The sequence below is a fragment of the Narcine bancroftii genome, chromosome 2 (genome assembly GCF_036971445.1).
Source record: "Narcine bancroftii isolate sNarBan1 chromosome 2, sNarBan1.hap1, whole genome shotgun sequence".
NCBI lineage: Eukaryota > Metazoa > Chordata > Chondrichthyes > Torpediniformes > Narcinidae > Narcine > Narcine bancroftii.
The window spans coordinates 219,336,577-219,363,183 of record NC_091470.1 but is presented as its reverse complement, the minus strand read 5'-3'; the positions used below and the strand labels follow the sequence as shown (position 1 = coordinate 219,363,183).

The window sequence follows — 26,607 nt, the reverse complement described above, 5'->3', positions numbered from 1 at the left end:
GTATATGACAAGGGGCCCAGGCCCATTAAAGTGGGAGAGCCTTTACTTCTTATGGATGCAGTGCGACCTGTTGAATTTCTCTAGAACTTTTGTACACTGCACTTGACCATCGCATCTGCTGATTTTCTTGTTTAATTGACCGTGAGACGTGCTTCCTATTTCTTTTCCCTGTTCCCGCTTTATGGCTGACGAACCAACTCCACTCTCTACCGCTAAACTGTTGCTATGAAAGCTTTGACTAAATGAATTCACTGACTGTGTGTCATTTAGACGGCTGGCCCCTCCTTTGGCTCCGCCCCAACTTACCCCAATATAATGTTTGTGTTTCTCTGTATTTTTTTTCTCTTTTTCCCCCCCACCCCCCCACTCACTACTTCTGGCTCACCCCTCCTCCCCACCTTGTTTGTGCTCCTCTCGAATCTCTGAGTGCAATCAGTTGCGTTACAGTACAGAAAATTTTATAGTAAGAATAAAACTGAGAATTTCGTGTCTTAATTCGTGGAGTGTCTGCCAAATGATTACTGAGTTTCTGGCTTGGAGAACACATGGAAATTCTGGATGTGTGCATATCTTTTTGTTCTCATTTAATGTGTATCCACAAGTTTCCCTGAATTGAGTTAGAATTGTACAATTGTGGGGCCATATGTCAGCTAGCCCAGATAAAGACAGCAGATTTTCTTTCCAGTTCACATTGGTAGACCACTTAGGTTTAACAACATTCCAGTACTTGCACGGTTACTCACACCAAGACTATCTTTGATTTTAAAAAAAATCCAAATTTAAACTCAAATTTAAATTTCCCAGCTACCATGGTGGAATTCAACTTCATGTCCCTGAACCAATCCAGATCTCTGGCTGCTGATCCAGTAAGTACTACTCTGTCGTAGCGATGGGAACATAGAAAGGTCCCAGTGGTTATCCATCTTTTTGCTGGTACTTACCTTTTTCTGGTCAAAAGGTGACCAGAGTGGTTGGCTGAGTGGTTTGCTGCTTGCCAATCAAAAGGCTGTATATCTTCCAATTGGCCAAGCTTGTCCTTTTTGCTACATGGCTGAGTGCAAGAATGTTTCAGTCAGTGGGAGATGTTGACAATTGTGGGCACTTTATAAGAGTTTTCCCAAAAATGCAATGAAAGAGTTAATTTGTCCAAACAATTAAATTAAGGCTGAAGCTGGCCCTAGTATATTTTTTGACATATTTTAAAAATGCTTAAGTTGTAAATTCCACTCAGATGATTGACATGGAGGACATTGTGACCTTGCTTCTGGTAGGGGTCATGCCTAAATCGCTCACCAATCCAATGACAGCTCTGGCTGGCAAAAGCTCATGCCAATCATCTGTGAAACAAAGAAATATATTTTAAGTTGTGAGATTTTGTAGTGTTATTATTCTAAATGACATGGATATTCTTGTTCTTGAATCACAGATGTTAGCAGTCCAGCAAACAGTTAGAAAAGGAATGCTCTGTTGGCATTTGTTGCAAAAAGATTTGAGTCCAGGGATGGAGATGTCTTGCTGTAACTACAGAGGGCCTGTAATGTTGTACAAGATGGATATCTCTCTGCAACAGTATTTCTGCAAGCTTTTCTATCACTGAGATTAATTGGTCAAGGTTGCTCTCAGGATCTATATGCTTCTCTGTGAAAGAAATAGAAATAATTGTCATTGTCATGTCCTCTGGCACACGCCCCTTCCCTCAAAATCACCACCTTGTTACCTACTCCTGTAATTACAAGAAATGCTATACTTGCACCCACAACTCCTCCCTCACAACCATTTAGGGCCCTAAACAGTACTTCCAAGTGAAGCCAACTTCACTTTGAATCTGCAGCGGTCAGCTACTGCATCCGGTGCTCCCACTGTGGTCCTCTCTTCACCAGAGAGACTGGATGCAGACTAGAAGATCTCTTTGTTGAGCACCTTAGCTCTGTCCGCTGTAATAGCGGAGATCTTCTATTGGCAACCCATTTCAATTCCCCGCTCCAATCCCATGCTGTCATATCTATCCATGGTCTGATGCACTGCCAAACTGAGACCTGCATGCTTAGCCCACTACTCTACGCACTCCATACCCTTGACTGTGTGACTAGGCACAATTTAAATGCCATCTACAAAGTTGTTGATAGTACCAGGATTTTTGGCAGAACCACAGACGGCAATGAGGAAGCGTACAGGAGTGAAATAGATCAGCTCGTTGAGTGGTCTCACAACAACCTTGTATTCAATGTTAGTAAAACCAAGGTGATGATTGTGGACCAGGAAGAAATCAGGAGATCATGAACCAATCTTCATTGAGGCTTTAGCAGTGGAGAAGGTTAAGAACTTAAAATTCCTGGGTGTTAACATCTCCAAGGATCTGTCCTGGGGCCTTCATGTTGATGCAATCATGAAGAAGGCTTACCGGTGCAATACTTTGTGAGGAGTGTGAGGAGATTTGGTGAGTCACCAAAGACTCAAACATTTCTACAAGCACACCATGGAGAGCATTTTGTCTGGTTGCATCACTGTCTGGTATAGAGGTGCCAATACTCAGGTCAGGAGAAAAAAAAACTCCAGACTTGTTAACTCAGCCAGGGACTTCATGGACACCTATCCTCAAGGGCCCTCACCACCCAGGCCATGCCCTCTTCACTCTACTACCATCAGGAAAAATGTGCAGGAGCATGAATACTCGCACCCAGCAACACAAGGACAGCTTCTTCCCTTCTGCTGTTAGATTTCCGAATGGACAATGAACCACAGACACAACCTTACTTTACCCTATTTTCTTGAACTATTTGTTTATTTTTGAAATGGAATTTATAGCTGTATTTGCACAGTAATACTGCTGAAAAAAGTTTGTGACTTGTTCACAACAATAAATTCTGATTTGTATTCTGATCTCAAATGTGCATCTCAAAATACCTGAGTTTAACCATAACCCTCGCGATATTTCCTGTTCTTGTTCCTATCCAAATGTCTTTTAAACTCTGCAATTGTGCCATCTCTGCTGCCTCATTCTGGGCACTGGCACCTCAGATCTCTTTAAATCTTGCCCTTCTCACCTTAAACCTGTGCCTTTTGAGTTTAAGGCTCTCCTACCCGCACAGAAGACTAGCGTACAAACTTGAAAAGCACGGTATATATAAAGGTATATGGAGGTATAGTGTTAAGGTGGATAGAGAATTGGTTGATGGACAGGAAGCAAAGAGTAGGAATAAATGGGTTCCTTTCAGAATGACAGCCAGTGACTAGTGGGGTACTGCAGGGCTCTGGGCTGGGGCCACAGTTATTTACAATATATATCAATGACTTAGATGTGGGAATAGATAGCAATATCTCAAAATTTGCAGATGGCATGAAGTTGGGTAGCTCTGTTGGCTGTGTTGAGGATGTTAGGAGGGTGCAGAATGATTTGGACAAGTTGGGTGAGTGGGCCAAGACGTGACAGATGCAATATAATGTGGATAAATGTGAGGTGATCCACTTTGGAGGTAAGAACAGGAAAGAGGACTATTATCTAAATGGTATCTGTTTAGGAAAAGGAGAAATGCAGTGAGACTTGGGTGTCACTGTGCACCAGTCATTGAAAGTGGGCGTACAGGCACGGCAGGCAGTGAGGAAGGCGAATGGTATCTTGGCATTCATAGCAAGAAGATTTGAGAACAGGAGTAGGGAGATCCTGCTGCAGCTGGACAGGGCCTTGGTGAGACCACACCTGGAGTACTGTGGGCAGTTTTGGTCGCCTTATCTGAGGAAGGACATCCTCGCCATGGAGGGGGTGCAGAGAAGGTTCAGTCGACTGATACCAGGGATGGAAGGACTTGCATATGAAGAAACGTTGGATAGACTAGGCTTGTATTCTCTGGAATTTAGAAGATTGAGGGGGGATCTTATAGAAACATAAGATTCTTAAGGGTTTAGACAGACTAGATGCAGGAAGTTTGTTTCCAATGCTGGTAAAAACTAGAACCCAGCATTGGGTTAAGGATAAGGAGGAAATTTTTTAGGACTGAAATGATGAAAAATTTCTTTTCTCAGAGGGTGGTGGATCTGTGGAATTCTTTGCCACAGGAAGTAGTTGAGGCTGGTTCCTTGTCAATATTTAAGTGTAGGTTAGATTTGGCCCTTATGACTAAGGGAATCAAGGGGTATGGGGAGAAGGCAGGAACCGGGTACTGATCAGCTATGATCATATTGAATGGTGGTGTAGGCTTGAAGGGCCAAATGGCCTACTCCTGCACCTATTTTCTATGTTTTAATACCTCTCATAATTGTATATAACCTCTGCAAGATCATCCCTCTGCCACCTTCACCCCAGGGAAATCCAGACATTTCTGTGAATAATTTCTGCATCCTCTCCAGCTTGATCCTTCCTGCAGCAATCAAAGTGGTACACAATTTGCCAAGTGCAGACTAACCATTGATTTATATGTTTGTGATGCAAGAGTGAAGATGTGAGACAGTGACATCTAAAACTAGAGTTTCCAACTATATCATGGTCCAACAGAAAAGAAAAATGGCTGCAAACTATTTTTGCACCTTCCACACAAATCACTGAATATGAACACGTTCAAGAAGGATGTTGATAGATGCCTGAAGATCAAGGAAATCAAAGGATTTGGGATTAACTTAGAAAGTGGCCCTTGGGTAAAAGATCTTGGTGGATAGCACAACTGATCTAAGGGGCTGAATGGCCATATTCCTGCTCATGTTCTTGTGACCATCAGACATAGGAGCAGAAATAGGCTATTCATTCCATTGATTCTTCCCTGTCCTGAGCTGATCCATTTTCCCACTCAGCCCCATTGCCTGGGTTTCTCCGCCATAACCTTTGACCCCCTGGCTTATCCACTCATGATCGTTGTTGAGTAATCTGCATTCTGTCGAAGAGATGCCCATAATATGGAAGATCCTTTCACAACGTCTGGATATACTTAGTTTAGAATTTGTTTTAATTTCCAGGCATGTGCACATCGTTGGAAGAACGTACACTATGAGAGTGAACACATCCTGCCTCACGGTGCCTGCTACATCATCCCACCTAATTTATCCCGACAAACTAAAGAGTTGCTGCCCTGCTACCAAGGTAAAGCCACTGCTGTAACGTTGATAAAACGTGAACAAACTGATCAAAACCCTGAGACTTTGCTCAACGATTTTTCTGCTCAGTTCTTGATTGACAAGTGTGGGGAGATCTAGGAAAGAAAACAAAAATGCAATGCTGGAGAAACTCAGCAGGTCAAACAGTGTACTTTATATAAAGATAAATGTTTTGAGCTTGAGCCCAACATCAAGCTATGGAAAAATGTTGGTAGGCATCCAAACAAAGGGGTGGGGAGGAGCCTGGTCCCAAAGGCAGGAAGTAAATGTGGAGAAGGAAGAGAGGGCACAGCAGTAAGCAAGGGGACGAGGGACGGCTGGGTGAATAGAGAGGGAAGGGGGTGGGGAGCTGAGGGAAAGAGACAGGGGGAAGGGAAGGAAAGCAGGTTAGCAGAAACCAGAGAAGATGACGTTGGAGAAAGCCCAGACGGAAATTCGAATGTTCTTCCAATTTACAGATGGTCTTGGCGGGGTAGTACATGAGGCCATGGACACATGTGAGTTTGGGAGTGGGACACAGAATTGAAATGGTTGCCCACTGGGAAATCCCCATCACAAAGGCAGACAGAGAGAAGGTGCTCAGCAAAGCCATTTCCCAGTCTGCACCCTGTTTCTCTGACGTTGAGAACACCGCAAAGGGAGCACCAAATGCATTGGATCACTTCCCAGATTCTGCTAACTTGCTCTCCTTTCTCCCTTCCCCCTTCTTTCCCTCAGCTCTCCACCCCCTTTCCTCTCTATTCAACTCTCCATCCCTCGTCCCCACGCTTGCCCCTAGAACCTCCTCCACACCCCCATCTCCACCTATTACTTCCTGTTGATGGGACCATGCTCTTCCCCCCCCCCCAAGTTTTTTGTTCTGATGCCTGCTGACATTTTTCCATTTCTTGATGAAGGGCTCAAGCCCAAAAAAGTAATTGATGTATCTTTATCTTTGCTACAAAAAGGACACTGTTTGACCTGCTGATTTTCTCCAGCGTTGTGGTTTTACTTCAACCACGGTGTCTGCAGACTGTTGTGTTTGACTTCTGGAAAGAAAGCATATGGATTCAGACACTGCTGGAATTTCACAGGCTGATATTGATCACAAAAATGAGCTTTGATAACATGGTTTTCTGATTGCAAATTCTGTATGCCACTGTTTGGAAGGACCTGATTTAAGTCTACAGAGCTAACCTATTTTGTCTGCCTGCGAGCATTTCAATCTTAAAAGATGAACTGTGTTGCATTGAAAATGCTGCAGAGGAGCAGAGTAAATTTGGAGTAGGAGTTGGCCAATCAGCTCCCCAAGCCCCTTTTGCCTTTTAATTAGATTAGGGCTAATCTGATTGTCATGGTTGACCAACAGTCACCTTTCACCCCTGCTTATCGTGCCTCCAGTCTGTATCTCAGAAATACTCAGATTGCATTCAACATCCATTGAGGAAGAGATTTTCAAAGCTCACAGACAAAAAAAAATCAACCTCTTCACTGTTTTAAATTGACAACCTCTTATTTTTTAGCGTACCTACCGTTGAAGACCCACTTTTCCCCCCAAAAAAATGGCTCAAAAATATCCCCTTTATATGCAAAATTGAAATTAGGGTGATAATGGTGAGAAACACCACCAGTGTTCATCAGCAGTATGTGGCACATTAGCATCGCCACCATCTATTGTTGGGGGCTGGTGACAGGCTTTCGGGGGTGGGGGAGCGGGGCAGTGGGATCATTGTGGTGGCTGTTGGCGGGGGGGGGGGGAATGGTGGTGGGCTGTCAGGAGACTTTCCCAATGGCCTGCTCTCGGTCCCTGCACTGATCCCACTGCCCTGCTCTCTCCCGAAAACCTACCACCTGCCCCCACACCGATCCCACTGCCCCACTCCCCCTGACAGCCAACAACCATTCCACATGTGGATCCTACCTCCACGCTTCCCCCCCCAGCAGCCTGCCACCAACCGCTCTCCCCAAAAGCCCACCACCTGCCCTCATACTGATCCCACTGCCCTGCTCTCCCCCGAGAGCCTGCTACCAGCCCCCACACCGATCCCACCGCCTTGCTTTCCCCCGACAGCCCACCACCACCCCCCACACTGATCCCACCGCCCCATCCCTCCCGACAGCCTTCCACCAGTCCATACATAGATCCCACCGCCACGCTCTCCCCGCAACAACCTGCCACCAGCCCCTACACAGATCTCACCACTCTTCTCCCCTCCCCAAAAGGCTGCCACCAGCCCCCACACAGATCTCACCGCTCCACTCCCTGCCCCCCCCCCCCCAACAGCCTGCCATCAGCCCCAAACCAATTTTCTTTTTCCTTTCCCCTCTCCCCACCCTGCTTCCTTCCCGGGAGAGAGCAGGGCAGCAGGACCAGTGTGGGGACCGCCAGCGGCAATTTATTTTTATAAAATGTTTTCTGCTGGCTAAGCTGCTTGTGTTTTCTCCTGTAAAGCACAGCAGTATTTATTTTTATCATTAAATTAGATTTTTCCTGTTGTCCTAGTTGCATGTTTTGTCCAAGATTTTTATCTGCTATACTGCAGCTACATATTTCCATAACTTTAAATACTTTATCGCAAATACACTAAAACAAATTCTTCATATTCCCTGCTGAAATGTGTGTCTTGTATGCCTATGGGATTTATGTGCCGTCAAATACAGCAATTGAAGATTCTTTCAGAAGAGAAATCTCCTGTCTACATTCACACCACCAAGACCACCCAGGAACTTGTGCTTCATTCAATTCCCTTTTCTACATTTCATCCAATATAAGAGTGGCCTGTCCAAATTTTCATCATTTCTTCTCATTTCAGGATAACTTTCTAGCAAGCGTCTGGTAACATATTTGCAGTATCTTTTCGAGAAATGCTGGTTTGAAGCAACCTATTTGCGATATTGGACTGTGTTTTATAGTCTGCAGAGAAAGAACCATAAAAACTACTGTAGAGTCTTTACAGAATGGAGACACCCCATTAATGCCAACTGAGGGCCTCCTGAACTAGTCCCATGTGCCTGCTTTTGGCACATGAACCCCCCCCCCCACCCCCCCAATCCACGTAATTGTCCAATGTCTTTTAAACAATTGAATCTACCTCCGTGACTACTTCTAAAACTTTTCTGTGAGGAAATTTGCCTCGTGGGTCCTCTTTAAATTCTTTCCATCTCATCTTGAACCTACGCCCTCCAGAACATCCACCTAATCTATAAAACTCCCTGAAGAACTGATGACCCTGTGATATCTGTCTCTGCGGCCAACTTCAGAACATCCTTCAAAAGGGTGAATCCTCGCAAGGTTTCAGGCCCTCATGGTGTTCCTGGCCGGGTACTGAAACTCTGTGCCAACCCAATGGCCAGAGCGTTCACAGACATTTTTTTAACTTATCGCTGCTTCAAAAGGGCATCAATCGTATGGGTGCCCAAGAAGAGTAATATGAGCTCCCCAGACTGTCGCCCAGTAGCACTCACATCTACCATGATGACAGTCATGGCCAGAATTAACCTGTACCAAAGTAAAAATCTAGACCCACTGCAATTCGCCGACAGTCACAGATGAAATATCACTGGTTCTCCACTCTGCTCTGGATCATCTAGACAGCGGCAACGTGTCCATCGACTACAGCTCAGCCTTCAACACCATCACACTCTCAATATTGGTTTACAAGCTCTGGAACCTGGGCCTCTGCACCCCTCTCTGCAACTGGATCTTTGATTTTCTCAACGGAAGACCAGTCAGGATGAATCGGAAACTTTCTCCTCCTCATTGACACTCATCTCCAAGATGCGCACTTAGCCCTCTATTCTATTGCTCTGCACTCATGACTGTGTGGCTAGACACTATATTTTAACGTTCTGATGGCACCACGGTTGTCGGCAGAATCACAGATGGCAATGAGGAAGTGTACAGGGTAGATCAGCTGGTTGTAAGGTATATAACAACAATCACCGTGCACTCAATGTTAGCAGAACTAAGGATCTGATTGTGGGCTTCAGGAGGGGGAATTTCAGAATACAACCCAGTCCTCATTGAGGGGTCAGCAATGGAAAGGATTGAGAAGTTCAAATTCCTGGGTGTCAGCATCTCTGAAGATGTCGATAAAATCATGAAGAAGGCTCACCAGCGGCTATACTTCATGAGGAGTTTGCAGAGATTTGGTGTCATCAAGGAGTCTTGCAAATTTCTATAGGTGTATTGTGGAGAGCATTCTGACCAGACTGGTATGGAGGTGCCCATGCACAGAATAGAAAAAGACTACAGAGAGTTGTGAATTTGGCCAGTGCCATCATAGGCATCAGTTTTAACTCCATCGAGGACATCTAGAAGAGGTGGTACCTTAAGAAAGCAGCCTCTATTATCAAGGACGCTCACCACCCAGGCCACATCCTCTTCACACAGCTACCATCAGGTATGAGGTACATGGGCTTGAAGACGAACGCCCCTCTGCCATCAGATTTCTTAATGGACAATAACTACCTCACTCTCTTCTTTTTGCACTAATTCATTAAAAAAAAATTAACAACATTGTTTGTACCTGTAATGCTGCTGTCTCTTGTCAGTGAGGGTTCATGACAATAAATTCTGATTTTTCTTAAAAATTTTCATAAGGTCACACCACTGCCTCCTGTACTCCAGGGAAACGCTCTCAGTCTATCCAATCTCACCCTCCAATTTAAGTCCTTGTAAATCTTTTCTGCACAGTCTCCACTTCATCATGTCCTTCTTGTAGCTCAGTGGCCAAAAATGCACACATTGCTCCATGTCTGGTCTCACCACCTTGCACAGCTCTTATACACGCTGCCCTGTCCAATGAAGGCAAGTTTGTCAAAGGCCTCCTCCTCGCTCTGTCTACCTATGTTGCAGCATTTTGGAAACTTAGTACAGGATCCTTCCACACTACTCCCCAGGGCCCTGAACTTCACTGTTTATATCTGCTTGGTTTACCTTTCCAAAGTGCCACACCTGTTGGAGTTCAATTCCATCTGCCATTCCATTGTCCACTTTCCCAGTTGATCTGCATCCTTTTGTAACCTCCTTCACTGTCCACGACACCAACTATTTTGGTGTCATCCACAAATTTGCCCGACCATGTCATCTAAATAATTAATATACTGTATGACAAACAGAAGGGCATCCAATACTGATTCTAACAGCACAGGTCTTCAATCCGACAAGGAACTCTCACTACCATCCTATGATTCCTTCCACCATACCAATTTTGTATCCAATTGGCTAGCTCATCCTAGATCCGATGTGATTTAATCTTCTTGACTGGCCTACCATGAGGACCTTGTCAAAAAGCCGTGCTGAAGTCCACATCAACAACTTCTTTCACTCTGTTCTCATCAGTCCTCTTGATTATCTCTTCAAAAACAATGAAAGAAAATATCTGAGACAGGATATCCCATGCACAGAACCAGCTTGACTATCCTTAATCAGGCCTTTCCTTTCCAAATGGAGAGAGATATTCTGTGTCTCAGAATCCCCATGTAGTAACTTTCCTGGCACAGATGTTAGGCCCACTGGCATTTAGTTGCCTGGTTTGACCTTGCAACCTTTAAGTAAGGGTGTAAGATTAGCTACATGACAGTTTTCCAGTATTTCGCCCATTGCTAAGGTTAGGGTCCCAGCAGTATCTTCCCTTGCTTCCAACAACACCCTTGGATACACCTTCATTGTTCTTGGAGATTTATCCACCTTTATTCATATCAAGGCCATCAACATTTTCTCTTTCGTTAAGTCAATGTGTCAGGACAGTACTGTTCACTTCTCTGAATTCCCAAGCTTCCATGGCTTTCTACACAGAGAACACTGTTTGAAAGTGTTAATTTAAGACCTCGTCCTTCTCCTGTGGCTCCACATGTAGATGCCCATTGATCCTTAAGGGGACCTATTCATTCCCTAGTTACCATTTTTGTTCATAATATACTTGCAGGATCTCTTACAATTCTTCTTTATTTTATCTGTCAGGGGTACATCATGTCCTCTTTTTGTCTACCAGATTTCCTTCTTAATTATAATCCTATTTACTTGATCTCAGCTGATTTACCCAACATCTGTCTCATGTCAGTGAGGGTTACCTAATCCTGCCAATCCTGTCCTTCGCTTTAACAGGAAAACTCTGTGCATGAACTCCCTCCATTGCACTTATAATGCTCTCCCACTTGCCAGATGTTCCCTTAACTTGCCAACAACCTTTCCCAATCAACCTTTGCAAATTCCTGTCGAATCCCATCAAAGTTTGCCTTTGCATAATTTAGAAATTACATATATGGACCTGTCTTCTCTTTTATTTTTCCATAACTGAAGCCAAAAACTGTCAGTGTATGTTCTATGCACTAATAGCTTCTCACAATTTTTTTGACCAGCAGTGTGTCAGTATTCAGCAAATTGACTCCCTGGTCTATTGTGGTGGAGAACTCTCCAAGTTCAGCACCCTCTGAGAAACGTCTGCTCTTTCTCAAACATCTTGTCCTGTATCTTGTTCCAGACAAAGGAAACATGCATCCTTTCTTGTCTAGCCCTGTCAGAATTTAGTCGAGTTTAGAAGAACAAGAGGAACTCTTTGAAATTTGCAGAACACTGGTTGTATTAATTTCACAGACAATCTGCGGAAGATAAGATTAAAGAAGAGGTTTTGGTGCTTGCTGACCGTAGATAGTGATGTAATTAACTATCCTCCAGTTGATTTATTATTGCCAAAAAATATCCTAGACAAGATTTTAGTTGTTTATTTTGTCGAGAAATATTTAGTTTTTGATGCGTTGAGGAAACATTTGAACAAGGACCATGGAAAGAAAGGGATCAGGGTGCAATGTGACTGATAGGATAGAAAGTGCAATTCCAAATCCATTCCCCCCCTACTTCTCCAAATGTGCTGTTCAATGTCTAGAACACATGTCTGTTGAGGACAGTCCCCTTACAAGTTTCAACTGCGAGAAGCTGGATCTTTTCATTGTGAGATCTGCAATGAGGGTTTCAGGTCCAAAGTTGACCTTGGACAACACAAATGGCACAAGCACTCAGGAACAATAGAAGGTTTGGTGTTTCTAATTCAGGAAGTAGTGCCGAGAGCAGGAAAGGGAAGCCCCGTCCATTTGGACTGAGGAGGAAACTGGACTATTTCTTGAATTAGAACAGAAGTATTTTGACAAGATGAATGTTAACTTTTAAAACCTGGGTAATAAAACCAATAAATAAGTTTCAGATAAGCATATGACATTTGAATTTATCATACCCTATAGATCTAGAATTGTCTACCCTGCGGAAAAGCCGATGAGCATTTTAAATTTTTAAATTTAAATTTAGACATACAGCATGGTAACAGGCCATTTCGGCCCACATATCTGTGCTGGCCAATTTATACCCAATTAACCTTCATCCCCAGGGAAAATCCACGCAGACACTGCGGGATTCGAACCCCGGTCCCTATCGCTGGCACTCTAAAGGCCTTACACTAACCGCTACGCCAACCATGCTGTATTTATTTTATCCATGACACTCATGATTTTATAAACTTCTATAAGGTCACTCCTTGGCCTCCAAAACTCTGGGGAAATAAAGCCCCAGCTTATCCAATCTCTCCCTCTCTCTTGATCCTGGCAACATCCCAGTGAATCTCCTGTGTACCCCTCCCAAATTATTTGAGGACCTTCCTTTTTCTGGCCAACTGGAGCTGGCCAACTCAAGTTTTCTTGAGGGACTGCACCACAGAGTGCCAGTGATGCAGATTAAGTTTTGAGAAGCATTGGCCGTATTTTCTTCTGGGAGGAAAAAAAAATTCAGTCGCTAATTGTGGGATCCTTTTGTGCAGAGTACAAGAAGAAGTATGGAAAGGAACATGGTTCGTGCCAAGCTGGGATAGCAGGTTATTTCACTCGGGTAAGTGATATGATAGGAGCGTTTATTGCTGTACACCAACATGAAAAGTATAAATCGAATTACCACAATGTGTTATGAGATGAAGGAAAAGATGATAAACCTACGTTTACAGTTGCAGCTAATGCCAAAAGTTCAATACTGCAGATTGATGTTTCTGGAGAAGGTTCGGGTCGGTTGAAAGGAAGGTTGAAAAGCCTGATAGCTTTTAAGGGGGTGGGGGGAGGGGGAAAAAAACTAGGGTTTAAGTTTAAATTTATTTGGCATAGCTATTTAGTTCAGTGTACAGGGTTATCACTGAAAGGTTATCACGAACAGCCATGTAAAAATCATAATTTACAGAGGATAGGATTACAATGAAAAGGAAGATCAGTTAACACCAGGCAAGGGCAGTGTCAGAGCACGTTGTGGGGCTCATTCAGGAGCCAGGTAGCTGCAGAGAAGCCTATTGGTGCACGTTTTTTTTTTATTGTTTAGCCTTCTCCCTGACAGGAGAAGGGAGTGGGGGGGGCGGTGGGGTGGGGGGAGGAATCCTCAGGATTCTAGGTTCTTTTACTAGGCAGAGAGAGATGTGGATGGAAAGAAGGGAAGTTTGCTTTACTCTAAGCTGCATTCACTATTTTGTGTAGTTCCTTCTAATCTCTGGGTGGGCAGCTCCCACGTGACACTTTGATGTGTCCAGCAAATATGCTTTGGACAGGCACCTGCAGAAGTTTTTGAAGGACATGCTGACTTCTGAAAAAGTGAGGGGATTGATGTGTCTTCTTGATGTGCTCAATCCAGGTTTAGGTCATTGATCATATTTATTCCCAAGAGCTCCTCTGACTTGACTGTCAATGCGATTCCAGCCATTTCTGCTTGAAGGTAGCACTGAGCAAAGACTGTGACCTGGGTGATTAGTGATCCTTGATAATTTTGGCTGCTGCTTTGAACCAGCGCCTCACATCGGTGAATTCAGTGGATGGGATGTGGGTGCCCGTGATAGACTTGGCTAGGTTTCCCATTTTCAGGGCAGCCTTCTGACTTTCAGTGTGCTCAAATGACCAAACCAAGCTGTGATCGTCCAGTCATTACGCTGTAGAAGCTTCATGAAGCATCTGACGACATTCCAAATCAGAATCAGGTGCCATGAAAGTCGTTTTTTTGCGGCAGCAGTATTCTGCATTACTGGTGCAAAAATTGCTATAAATTACATTTCCTTGTATTCTATTTAAAATAAATAATTCGTGCAAAAGATGATGAAAAAAAGTGAGGTATTTGACATTTCCACCAAGGGAAAAATACTCTTGATTACATCTATATTTGTGAAAATTTGATAAACTTCTATCAAGTGAACCCCCTGCTTCTGCTCCAAGTCAAGTTTATTGTCATCTGATTGTACAAGACGAAACCGTGTTCTTGATGCAAAACGTGCACACGCATACTGGCAAATAATATATAGTATATGCAGGATGAGTATTTTCTCTACAAGAATAAATAAATAAATATTGTTTTGTACAAGTGAGAGTTTCAGATGGTTAGTGTGAGCAATTTATTTGGTCGTTCAACATTCTCATTCCCCTTGGGAAGAAGCTGTTCCTTAGCCTGGTGGTGCTGGCTCTCGTATTACTGTATTTCTTCCCCGATGGGAGCAGCTGAAAGATGCCATGTGCAGAGTGGAAGGAGTCCTCAATGATTTTGCGCGCCCCCTTCAGACAACGATCCTGGTAGATCAGGTCCATTGGTGGGGGGGAGGGTGACTCCACTGATCTTCTCTGCCACTTTTATGGTCCTGTGGACGGGCCTCTGATCCATTTTCATACTGCACTGTGATGTAGCCAGCCAGGACGATAGAGCTCCTGTTGAAGATTGACATAATGGTGGCCGGTCACCTTGCCCACTTCAGAATTCTCAGGAAGTGCAGTCGCTAATGCGCCTTCCAGACAAGTGAGGAGATATAGTGTTCACGATAGGCCACTAGTTAAGTGAACTCCAAAGAACAGTGCTATCCACTCTCTCTACTACCGATTTATTGATTTGTAGTGGAGGGTGGCCTTTCCTAGTCCTCCTGAAGTCCACGATCATCTTCTTTGACTTGTCCACATTGAGTCTCTGTTATTCTTGCACTGTTTCGCGAGATGTTCCACTTCTTTGTAGTGCGACTCATTGTTGTTGCTGATGGGTGTGGCGACTACTGTGTCATCTGCAAACTGGATGACACTGTTGGAGCTGGATCTGATGATGCAGTCGTGGGTCAGTAACGTTAACAGGAATGGGCTGAGCACACAGCCCTGAGGTATGCCAGTACTCAGCTTGAGGGTGCTCGATATTTTGCTACCGACCTGAATAGACTGTGGTCTTGCTGTTAGGGAGTCCAGGATCTGAGAGGGATATTGAGTCCCAGCAAGGACAGCTTCTCCATCTGCTCTGGGGACTGATTGTATTAAATGCCGACCTGGTTAATGAACAGCAGCCTGGCGTATGAGGTGTTCTTCTCCAGGTGGGCCAGGATGGAGTGAAGCAACAAAACTATTGGCATCACCTGTGGAACGGTTTAGTCTCTCGGGGAATTGAAATGGATCCAACGTCTCTGCGAGGAGTGCTTTGATGCATTCCATCACCTGACACTCGAAGCATTTCATAATTAGTCAGCGCCACAGGGCGATAGTAATTGAGACCTGTTATTGCTGCCCTCTTGGGTACTGGGATGACGGTGGCTGCCTTGAACCCTGTGGGAATGATGGACTGCTGCAGTGAGGTGTTGAAGATGTCCTTGAAGACCTCCGTCAATTGGTCTGCGCAGTCCTTCAGAACCCGACCAGGTATGTTGTCTGGTCCCGCCACCCTGTTTGGATTCACCTTGGATAGGATTCTAACCTTGGTTGTAGCTATGCAGGGGTAGTTCATCAGGGGAATATGGAGCTTTGGTGTCATCCTGTTCTCATCAAACCATGCATAGAAGGTGATCAGTCTGTCTGGAATGGTGGGTTATTGTCCTTAATTCGCATGGTTGGCACATGACCCATTATAGTCTTGATCCTTGCCCCACGCACGTCCTGCAGTTGAAGACTGCAGAGAGAGAGTTCAGCCCTGGCTGATCTTAGTGCCGTTTTACACCCTGTCCTGAAGGCCGTATCTCGGGCTCTGAGATGCATCCAACATGTTTTCCAGAGAAAACATTTCAAGTTTGGTCAATCTCTTCTTATGGGCAACAAACTTGCGCATCTTTACTGTACCCTGTCCAAAACCACATCATCGTTCCTGTAAAATCAGTGAGGAACTCAAGCATCTTCAACTACTCCCATTGAGAAAGAGTGTGAGAGGCGGACCAACCAGACTGCGGAATAGCTTTTTCCTGGGCAGTAACTGCCGAATGACCAATGAATTGCTGAAACAACTCTCTGTGACTCCACTAGTAGTTCATGTAGAATGACAATTCCCAGCTTCTCATATTTCCCAATCTTAAGCATGTTATCTTCTAAGAAGCGTAAGCCTCGATATTCTGAATTGTATCTACAGCCTGCAGCTGTAGAGAGCTTTAATTTTCTGTTGATAAAGCGAAAAAACATTTTTATAGTTTCTCACTTGATAACGATGAGTCTCTTCTTTCTCTTTGGCTTGGCTTTGCAGACGAAGATTTATGGAGGGGTAATGTCCACATCAGCTGCAGGCTCGTTTGTGGCTGACAAGTCCGATGCGGGACAGGCAGACACGGTTGCAGCGGTTGCAAGGGAAAATTGGTTGGTTGGGGTTGGGTGTTGGGTTTTTCCTCCTTTGTCTTTTGTCATTGAGGTGGGCTCTGCGGTCTTCTTCAAAGGAGGTTGCTGCCCGCCGAACTGTGAGGTGCCAAGATGCACGGTTGGAGGCGAGATCAGCCCACTGGCGGTGGTCAATGTGGCAGGCACCAAGAGATTTCTTTAGGCAGTCCTTGTACCTCTTCTTTGGTGCACCTCTGTCTCGGTGGCCAGTGGAGAGCTCACCATAGAACACGATCTTGGGAAGGCGATGGTCCTCCATTCTGGAGACGTGACCCACCCAGCGCAGCTGGATCTTCAGCAACGTGGACTCGATGCTGTCGACCTCTGCCATCTCGAGTACTTCGACGTTAGGGATGAAAGCGCTCCAATGGATGTTGAGGATGGAGCGGAGACAACGCTGGTGGAAGCGTTCTAGGAGCCGTAGGTGATGCCGGTAGAGGACCCATGATTCGGAGCCGAACAGGAGTGTGGGTATGACAACGGCTCTGTATACGCTAATCTTCGTGAGGTTTTTCAGTTGGTTGTTTTTCCAGACTCTTTTGTGTAGTCTTCCAAAGGCGCTATTTGGCAATGAGTAAAACAATTGTAAATGACAACGATACTCAACTTCAAACAAATATAAATGAATTAAAATGATAATAAATGATTAATAATGAATACTAATCATAATGAAGATAAATTCAAAGAAAAGTTTCTTGAATGAGCTTAATTTCCTTCCATGGTCCTTCCAAAAATGAAAATGAGCTCCTCGTCCGCTCGGTTATTATGACATATGACATCATAGTAACTATGGTAACTCGACAAAAACAATTAATCCTTAAAGGGAAAGTCATAAAACAAACATAAATCATTTTAACCTCTACAGTTCATAATATTTATTTTAAATAATGCATACATGCACCATACTTGTATGTACTTGTGTTTGGACTGTTGTGCACAGTGGACCGAAGAACGCTGTTTTGTCGGGTGGTACTGGTACAATTGGATGATAAATGAACTTGAGTATGGTGACTAGAACTACACAGTAATCCAAATGTAGCATAACAATGTTTTATACAGCTGTAACTTCCCACCATTTATACTTAAAATCCCAATGAAGAAAGGCAAATATTGCCACATGCCTTCTTGACCACGTAGCTCTGGATTTGCACCCAATGTTTCCCCTGCACATTAATGCTCCTTTTCACTTGCATTTGACAACCCATTTGCCCAGATTAAACCCCTTCTGTTGTTTCTGTGTTGCCAGCCTGCAAACTCTCCTCCACTATCCGTAACTTCACCAACTGGTGTGCCCTCTACACATTTATTAATCACAATCGCACCATCAAAACTGATATCAGACTTGCGGATGTGGGATGGTTTTCCTCAATTTGCCACTGGATCCTCAACTTCCTCGTTGGCAGACCCCAATTAGTGCAGATTGGTAATATCAACTCTTCCTCGTTGACCATCAACACGGGCACCTCAAGCCTGAGTGCTTAGTCCCCTGCTCTACTTCCTCTATTCTCTCAACTTCTGAGCCAAGTTTGGCTCCAACAGCCTATATTATTTTATTGGTGGTTTAGTGTTGAGTCGGAATGTAGGATGCAGGGCAAAAATCTAATTGTGTCATGCCGAAACAACAGTCTTGCTTTCAGCGTCAGCAAGACCAAGGAGCTGAGTGGACTTTAGGAAGACGAAGGCAAGGGACCACATACTTGTATTCATTAATGTGATGGAAGTGGCAACGGTTGTTAACTTCAAACACTTGTGTGTCCTGTGACAGATTGTGTATGTGTGTGTATATATATGTTTTTGGGAGATAAATTTGGAAAGGTTTGTTAGAGTAGGTCACATACAAACACTTTTTTTTTCTCTTTTTTCATATATTGTTATTAATTATATCTTTTTTTTAGAGATAGTTCACACCCTAAACTGATCAAATTTTTTTTATATGATATATTTTTATTCTGTAATATTATTGTTTAATATCTCTGTATTAATTCATTACTTACTATGTATTTTTTTTTATATCTCTTTGAACTGTATGTGTTTATAAATTATAATAATAATAAAAAGATTGAAAAAAAAACAAACACTTTAAAACAGATCTTATTTGAAATACTGGAACTCTGCCCTATGGCTCCAGAGCTTTTGCAAGAGTTTTGAAGAATGCTCAGTAGACTTCACTAATGGATAGTTGTGCACAAAAGGCAACAGATGAGAGAGCATGTCGGAGCTGCTGTTGTCTGGAAAAGAGCTTGCTGTTCTGAGAGGGTCATGTGGTTTTGCAAGCAGAGAGAGAGATATACAGAGATCAATTGTACAATGTTACAACCAGCAGATGTGGTCGGGACTGGAACAGGACAAGCTAGCAAGCTTATGGAAAGCCCAGTTGTAAGGCTGCTTGATCAAAGCCCTTGTGGCTCAAGCAAGAGGAGAGGACTGGCTGTCTAATGTTTCACTTGGAATAAGAGAAACAAAAAGGAACTCTGGTGACCTGAAAGAAAGAGGTTATCATCTGGAGAACCCTGAAGGGGCAAGTTTCGTCAGCAAGAAATGGAGTGGCTGATAAAAAGAAACAACAAATCTCTCTCTGAAAACCGACAAGAACCTTCTTGAGCGGTAACCATTAACATTTCAAGCACCAAAGCCTGGTGAATTTTATAAATGTTAAATTCTGTGCATAGTATAGGAGTTGCCTGCAACCAGTGAATGAGAAGTGAGATTGGACTGTGAACCAAAGAACTTTTCTGAACATACACACACATTACACACACGTGTGCTTAGAATTAGAAGGGGGTTAAGTTAGGTTAAGCAAGTCAATAGCGATAAGTTAAAGTGTGATTCTATTTTTATGTTTAAAGATAATTAAAAGCAACTTTTGTTAAAGTAACCATTTATATCTATTGCTGCTGGGTTTTGGGGTCCTCTGGGCTCGTAACAGTCCACATATCAGAGGACCCCTCGTGGCACCAGCTAATTGAGGCAACCAAGAAAAAGGCACACCAACGCTTTCTAAGGAACATGAGGAGATTTGATAAATCATCGAATGTTCTACTGAACTTAAGGTGCACCATGGAAGGCATACTTACTGGTTGCATCAAGGCTTGATTAGGAAACTCAAACACACAGGAACGTGGTTGGCTACTTTCTACAGCCATCTTAGCCAAGTCTATCATGGGTACTGACCTCCCATCCACGAAAGACATCGATGTGAGACGGTGCCTCAAGAAGGGAACCAACATCATAAAAGATCCCAATAAAGCCTGAAAATCTGTTGACATTGTGGTTGAAGTAAAAATACAAAGCTGGAGAAATTCATCTGGTTAAATATTGTCCTTTGTATAGCAAAGGTAAAAATACATGACACATATTGGGCTTCAGCCCTTTGTCAAGGTATGGAAAAATTGTAGGCAGGCATTCAAGCAAAAATGTAGGGGGAGGGGGGAAGGTGTGGTCGCAAAGGCAGTAGGTGAGAGGTGGAGAAGGGAGGGAGGGGGCAGCAGTGATCAAGGACCGGAGGCATGGCTGGGTGAAGGGAGGGAGAAGAACTGGACAGGGGAAAGGAAAGGGGGTCACCATCACCCTGGCCATGCAACAAGTAGGGCTTGCATTGCATCTGTACACTGCACTTTTATCTATGACAATAGACTATTCGTTCATTCTCATTTTCTTGACTAAATTGCATCACCTCTCATTTCTCCACATTAAACTTGTCTGTCCCGTCTGCCTGAGCTACCAGACAGTTTATGTGTAGCTGCAATTTATCACGGTTCTTTTTATACTTAAACCAAGTTTTGTCTTTTGCAATTTAAGGAATTGTGGCATGAAGTCCCTTGTCGAGGTCATGAGCTAAAATTTTAAAATAATCACTGATCCTGATTGGAAAAACTGATTGCTAGCAACCACTGATCCTGACTACCATTCAGCACGACTCGAGCCAAACTTGGATTTTTGCTGTTCATTTTCCTTTTATTCTCCTGTTCTATTTTGCTGAAAGCCTGTTACGTGTTGTCTATCAAAAGCTTCCTGAAATCCATGTACCCTAAATGGACTGTCAGTAAACATTGTTAAGGACCCCTCATGTAAACTTTTCTCCCTTCTGCCATCTGGTACTGCAGATCTCAGGCCCTGGCATCCAGATTGGGTAACAGCTTTTTCCCCCAAGCCATCAGACTCCTGACCTCCCACAACATTTAGGGATAGGGTACCGTGGACTGTTACTGTTAAAGTCTTAACATGTTCATGTGCTTAACATGTATTCTAACATATATTTATGTAAATACCCTCCATTGTCCTGGAGAAATGCAATCTCGTCATTCCCTTGCGAGCATGGTATGAACGATAAATAAAGGTGACTTTACTTGATCTGTTTATCCCATCAATAAAATTCCATCTAATTGGTTATAAATGATTTGCCTTTAATATACAGTAAAGTCCAAAAATCAGTATGCCAGAAATCTGGGCCACCCGAGAATCCAGATTGTTTGAAAACTCTCAAACTTTTAGTGTGCAATGCGTAACCACCACAGATGCACCAGGGGCAACAAGTGAACACCCTTGTTGACTTTATTTTTCTTTAAAACTGTTTTGACAAATGAAGCACGCTGTATTTGTTCATGATTAAACTATCAAAATCTGTTCATCTCATCTTTTTTCCTCCCTCCTTAAATTTTAAAAGTACTGCCCAAGAATTTGGAAAATACGGACTGACCCAATCCCTGAGCAGACTTTTACTGTATCTGTGCTGGCTTGTCTTAAATAATCTATTAATCCCTGGGTGACTATTAATTCTGTGCCAGGTCAATATTTCCAAGGTTAAATTGACTGGCCTGTATTTGCTGGAGTTATCCCTGACTTGCTTTTTAGAACAAGGGCGTAATATTCACTACTCTCCAGACCGACAGTTCCAGCCTAGTATTTAAAGAATAATGAAGATCCTTTCTACAAAAGTAAAATCAGCCAGAAGTGGAATTGACTTGATGACCTGTACAGCTGCCTTTGCTTTTCATTTATTTTGTTGAAAGATGTAGCTGTGGAAATACCTGGGGGGAAGTGGGGGGGGTGGGGGAGAAGAGAGGGCTGTGTAGCATCGATCATGCTTGGCCATTCAAGTAGCTGATCTGAGATGTCCTTTTCCACGTGTCCCCCAATGGCTTCGTTAAATAAAATTTCTTTGGTTTAAGATTTCAAAGATTTGTTGGCAATTATAAAAGAGAGTTTCTAACTTGTTCCACGCTCTGCGTGTTGAAATTTTCCTCGACTCCACTGTAAGATTTGGCTCACGTAGTCCCTGATGAGGAAATAATGGAAATATCCAGCAGGTTGAGAAGCATTTTCTGAGAATGGAACAGAGCTGATGTTGAAGGTCAAAAAATAATTTATCAAAATTGGAAAGTGTGGTGATATGTTTCCTTCATTCCATTTCATTCTGATTGACTAATGTATATATGGAGTTGGCCCACCCATTGATGACTTGGAAAGCTCGCTGGCCGACTCTTGCTTGCAGCACTTTGAGCTTCTTCTCATCAGAGTCAACCAGTTCTGCAGCAGCCTCGAGGAAGTTGCTAATGCCACTGATCCACTGCTCGTACTGTTCAGATGCTCCTGGAAGTTGGGGGTCCACTTCTAACCTATCAGGGTGTAGCAGCTTCTCCATTACTGGAGAGATAATTTCTGTATATTAAATTGTAAGGCACTACCAGTTACCACAAAGACTAGGCTGAGGGAACGATAGGCTTTAGTGTACAGAAGAATCTCGCTGGCCTGGATCCAGGTATAGGAATGCGGGGGGGTGGGTGGAAGGGAGAGAGGGAGAGGTGGCTTGACCTTTATGGCCTAGGACCACTGGGGAGGAATCATAGGGTATGAGTTATCAGTGGGTGGGCCAGCTCCATATAGTCAGTACTCAATCGTAACTATATACAAGGGAGGAAACCTATCACCACAGAAAGATTTTGAAGAATCTATTCCAGAGTGCAAAGGAAGGCATTAATGCGGCTCTGATAGAGATTTTTGTAGTGATGGGTAAGGTACTGGAATACTAATTTTATTCCTTTTTTTCACAACTTTATTTATTCGTTCAACAAGGTTATTACATACAGTGAGAAAAATATATATATATTGTGAACAATAAAAAAAATTAATAAGAAAAGAAAAAAAAATAAATCCCCCCCGCCCCCCCCACCTCTCTCTCAGCCAGACTAATTTTATTCCTATTTAAAAAGAGAGTGGTGATAAGCCAGGAAGCTATAGGCTACTGATCCTTACACCAGTAGCAGGAAAACAAAGAAAATAATTCTAAGGTATGGGATGTAGGATTAAGTGGGTTTTTACACAGAGGAAATCCTGCCAGACAAAATTTATTTATTTTTGTTGAGGAAAATTGATGAAGACAAGGCAGTAGATATGGACTCAGCAAGATGAAGCATTATGGGTCCAAGTGTTTTGGCAGAATGGATCTAAAATTGGTTTGGTGATCCGAGTCAGAAGGTCATCATAGAGGGTATTGTAGCAATCAATGTTGGGACCTTTGTCATAGATACATTGAATTGGATGTGAATGCCTGTGATCTGTTAAGGAAATCTGCTGATGACGCACACATTGGTTTGGGTGAAGGGAACAAAGAAGATTTTGAAAGGGTATAGCTGGAAAGAGGAGTGGATTGTTGGCAGATGAAATTTAATTGAGACGAGTTGTCTAATTCTAGCAGGGCATTTACAGTAAAATGCATCTTCGAAGGGTTAATATACCACAAGATTTTTGGTTCATGTTCAAAAGCCCCTGAAAATAGTAATAACTAGTTTAGAGGGGGGTGAAGAATGGATTCAGCTGCTTGTCTTCATAGGCAGGTATTGGGATATTATGTACAAGACATGAATGAGCCCACACTTGGAATGTGGTGTGTAGTTCTGGTCGCACACGACAGAAAGGATGTGACTGCACTAGATTCCAAGGATATTGCTGGGAATGGAAGCCTATAGTTACAAGAAGGGATTTGATAGCTGGGGATGCACAGGAGCACGAGGATGATGAGTTGCAGCCTATAGGGTGAAACTCGAGGACATAGGTGTAAAGTAAGAGGGAAAGATTTAAATGGGACCAGAGAGGCAAGTTTTTCACCAAGGGTGATGACATGGAACAAGCTACCAGAGAAGCTGGTTTTAAAAGGTTTTTGTCAGGTACATTGAGGAAAACATGAAGATATGGGGGTTCAGTGCAGCGCACAAAGATGGTGGAGAAAATCAACAGCTCACGGAAGCATCCTGAGGAGGGCTTGGGCCCAAATCGTCAACTTCCTTTTGCTTCCCATGGAAGAGACCTCTGCAAGGTCTGGCTGATTTTCTCCAGCCTTTTTGTGTACTGGGCATGAACGCTGACAGGGAAAGCCTTGAGAGGAGTACATAAATGCAGGCAAATGGGGTTCGAGTAGATGGGCATTCCAGTCTGCATGGATTAGATCGGCAGAAGGCCCTGATCGCAGGTGCTGTAAAGGTGTTTCACTAACAGCAATTCCAACCGTGTTACCCAAATGGGATGACCAGAATTGCACCCAATATCTCCAGATTTAGAGTGATACAATGGCTTCCTTACTTTTTACTTAATGCCTCACCCACTGAAGCAAGCATTCCTTATTCCTCTTTCACTACTCTAGTCTATTTGTGTCTGCACCTGAACCTCAAGATCTCTTTGCTCCTCAATGCTTTTGAGTCCAGCCAGTCGCTGTATATTTTCCCCTTATATTTAACCACCAAAAGTGCAAGACCTGGCATTTGTTTATCTGCCTATATCAGTCAGTAGCAGATCCATAGTATTTTTTCTTAACTCTCTACAGCTGCACTCATCTTGCAGTCATCTGCAAATTCACTAATTCGCAGGTTCACTCTTTCATCTGAGTAACTTTTTTCACTCACAAGCAGGGGTCCCAGCATCGATCCCTGGTTACAGACCTCCAGCCAGAATGACACCTTCCACCACTACCCACTGACTTCTGTGGACTAGCCAATTCCAAAGCCAGACCATCAATTTACCAGGGGACCCATGCATCTGGACCTTCTGGATCAGGAAGGATTTTGTCAAACGCCTTTAAGCATAAAGACAATATCTATTGCCCGACCCTTGTCAACCAGCTTTGTCACCTCCTCAAAAAATTCAGTCACATTGGTCAGGTGTGAACTGCCCCACATGCTAACTCTTCCTCATCTGATCATGCCTTCCCAAATGTTTGTAAATCCTACTCCGAAGTATCCTCTCCAATAGTTTTCTTGTTGGAAGCTATTGGAATTACTCGGGGATTTCCCAGGGTTGTTTCCCTACCAATAGTATCCTCTCCCTCGGGCCTCCGGCGGCGGCAGCAACAGGACCTCGGGCCTCCAGCGGCGGCAGCAGGACTTCGGACCTCTGGCGGCAGCAGCAGGACCTCGGGCCTCTGGCGGCGGCAGCAGGACCTCCGGCAGTAGGACCTCGGGGCACAAGACACAAAGAAACAAGAGCATCTTGTCCGTGAACTACTCTTTGCAGATGATGCCGCTTTAGTTGCCCTTTCAGAGCCAGCTCTCCAGCGCATGTCGTCCTGTTTTGCGGAAACTGCCAAAATGTTTGGCCTGGAAGTCAGCCTGAAGAAAACTGAGGTCCTCCATCAGCCAGCTCCCCACCATGACCATCAGCCCCCCCACATCTCCATTGGGCACACAGAACTCAAAACAGTCAACCAGTTTACCTACCTCGGCTGCACCATTTCATCTGATGCAAGGATCGACAAAGAGATAGATAACAGACTCGCCAAGGCAAATAGTGCATTTGGAAGACTACACAAAAGAGTCTGGAAAAACAATCACCTGAAGAAACACACAAAGATCAGCGTGTACAGAGCCGTTGTCATACCCACGCTCCTGTTCGGCTCCGAATCATGGGTCCTCTACCGGCATCACCTACGGCTCCTAGAACGCTTCCACCAGCATTGTCTCCGCTCCATCCTCAACATTCATTGGAATGACTTCATCACCAACATCGAAGTACTCGAGCTGGGAGAGTCCGCAAGCATCGAATCCATGCTGCTGAAGACCCAACTGTGCTGGGTGGGTCACGTCTCCAGAATGGAGGACCATCGCCTTCCCAAGATCATGTTCTATGGCGAGCTCTCCACTGGCCACCGTGACAGAGGTGCACCAAAGAAGAGGTACAAGCACTGCTTAAAGGAATCTCTTGGTGCCTGCCACATTAACCACCGCCAGTGGGCTGATATCGCCTCCAACCGTGCATCTTGGCGCCTCACAGTTCGGCGGGCAGCAACCTCCTTTGAAGAAGACCGCAGAGCCCACCTCACTGACAAAAGACAAAGGAGGAAAAACCCAACACCCAACCCCAACCAACCAATTTTCCCTTGCAACCGCTGCAACCGTGTCTGCCTGTCCTGCATCGGACTTGTCAGTCACCAACGAGCCTGCAGCAGACGTGGACATACCCCTCCATAAATCTTCATCCACGAAGCCAAGCCAAAGAAAAGAAAGAAGAGAGTATCCTCTCCAACAGTTTCCTTTCTACTGATCAATATAATTTTCTGGATTATCCCAATTTCCCTTCTTGAACATAGGTACAACTTGCACTACACTTCAGGCTTCTATTGTTGGTGAGAATCTTCGTTATTGTCCAATATAAAGCTGAAAAGACCGCAGATTTTGTAAAAAGACACAAAAAAGTTAGTTATAAAAGCCAGACTTTATGGTCTAATTCTCTCTAGATTGGCAGCTCTTGTCTTTATGGATTTATCAAAGGCTTCTCAGTTCACAAACTTGAAATATTGACACATCAATGCAAATCATTAAAGCTGTTGAGAAATATAGTCGAGATGAACAAAATGTAAAAAGAAGGGGATGGTGTAATCGGTAAATTGGGTAGTATTCAACATTATTTGTTTATTCAAAGGGAAGTTATGGATATAAATTAGTTGCTTAA

At 43.8% G+C, this 26,607-nt stretch overlaps 1 protein-coding gene across 4 annotated transcripts in view; it reads left to right on the top strand.

Annotated features, from left to right (window-relative positions):
- itga9 (integrin, alpha 9) overlaps positions 1–26,607 on the top strand; it is a 454,332-nt gene that overhangs the window by 54,362 nt on the left and 373,363 nt on the right. For all 4 annotated transcript variants that reach the window (XM_069920313.1, XM_069920311.1, XM_069920310.1 and 1 more), the window contains exons 4-5: positions 4,945–5,068; positions 12,870–12,937. In XM_069920313.1, coding sequence (XP_069776414.1) covers positions 4,945–5,068; positions 12,870–12,937 — 192 coding nt within the window. The remainder of the gene's footprint in view (positions 1–4,944; positions 5,069–12,869; positions 12,938–26,607) is intronic.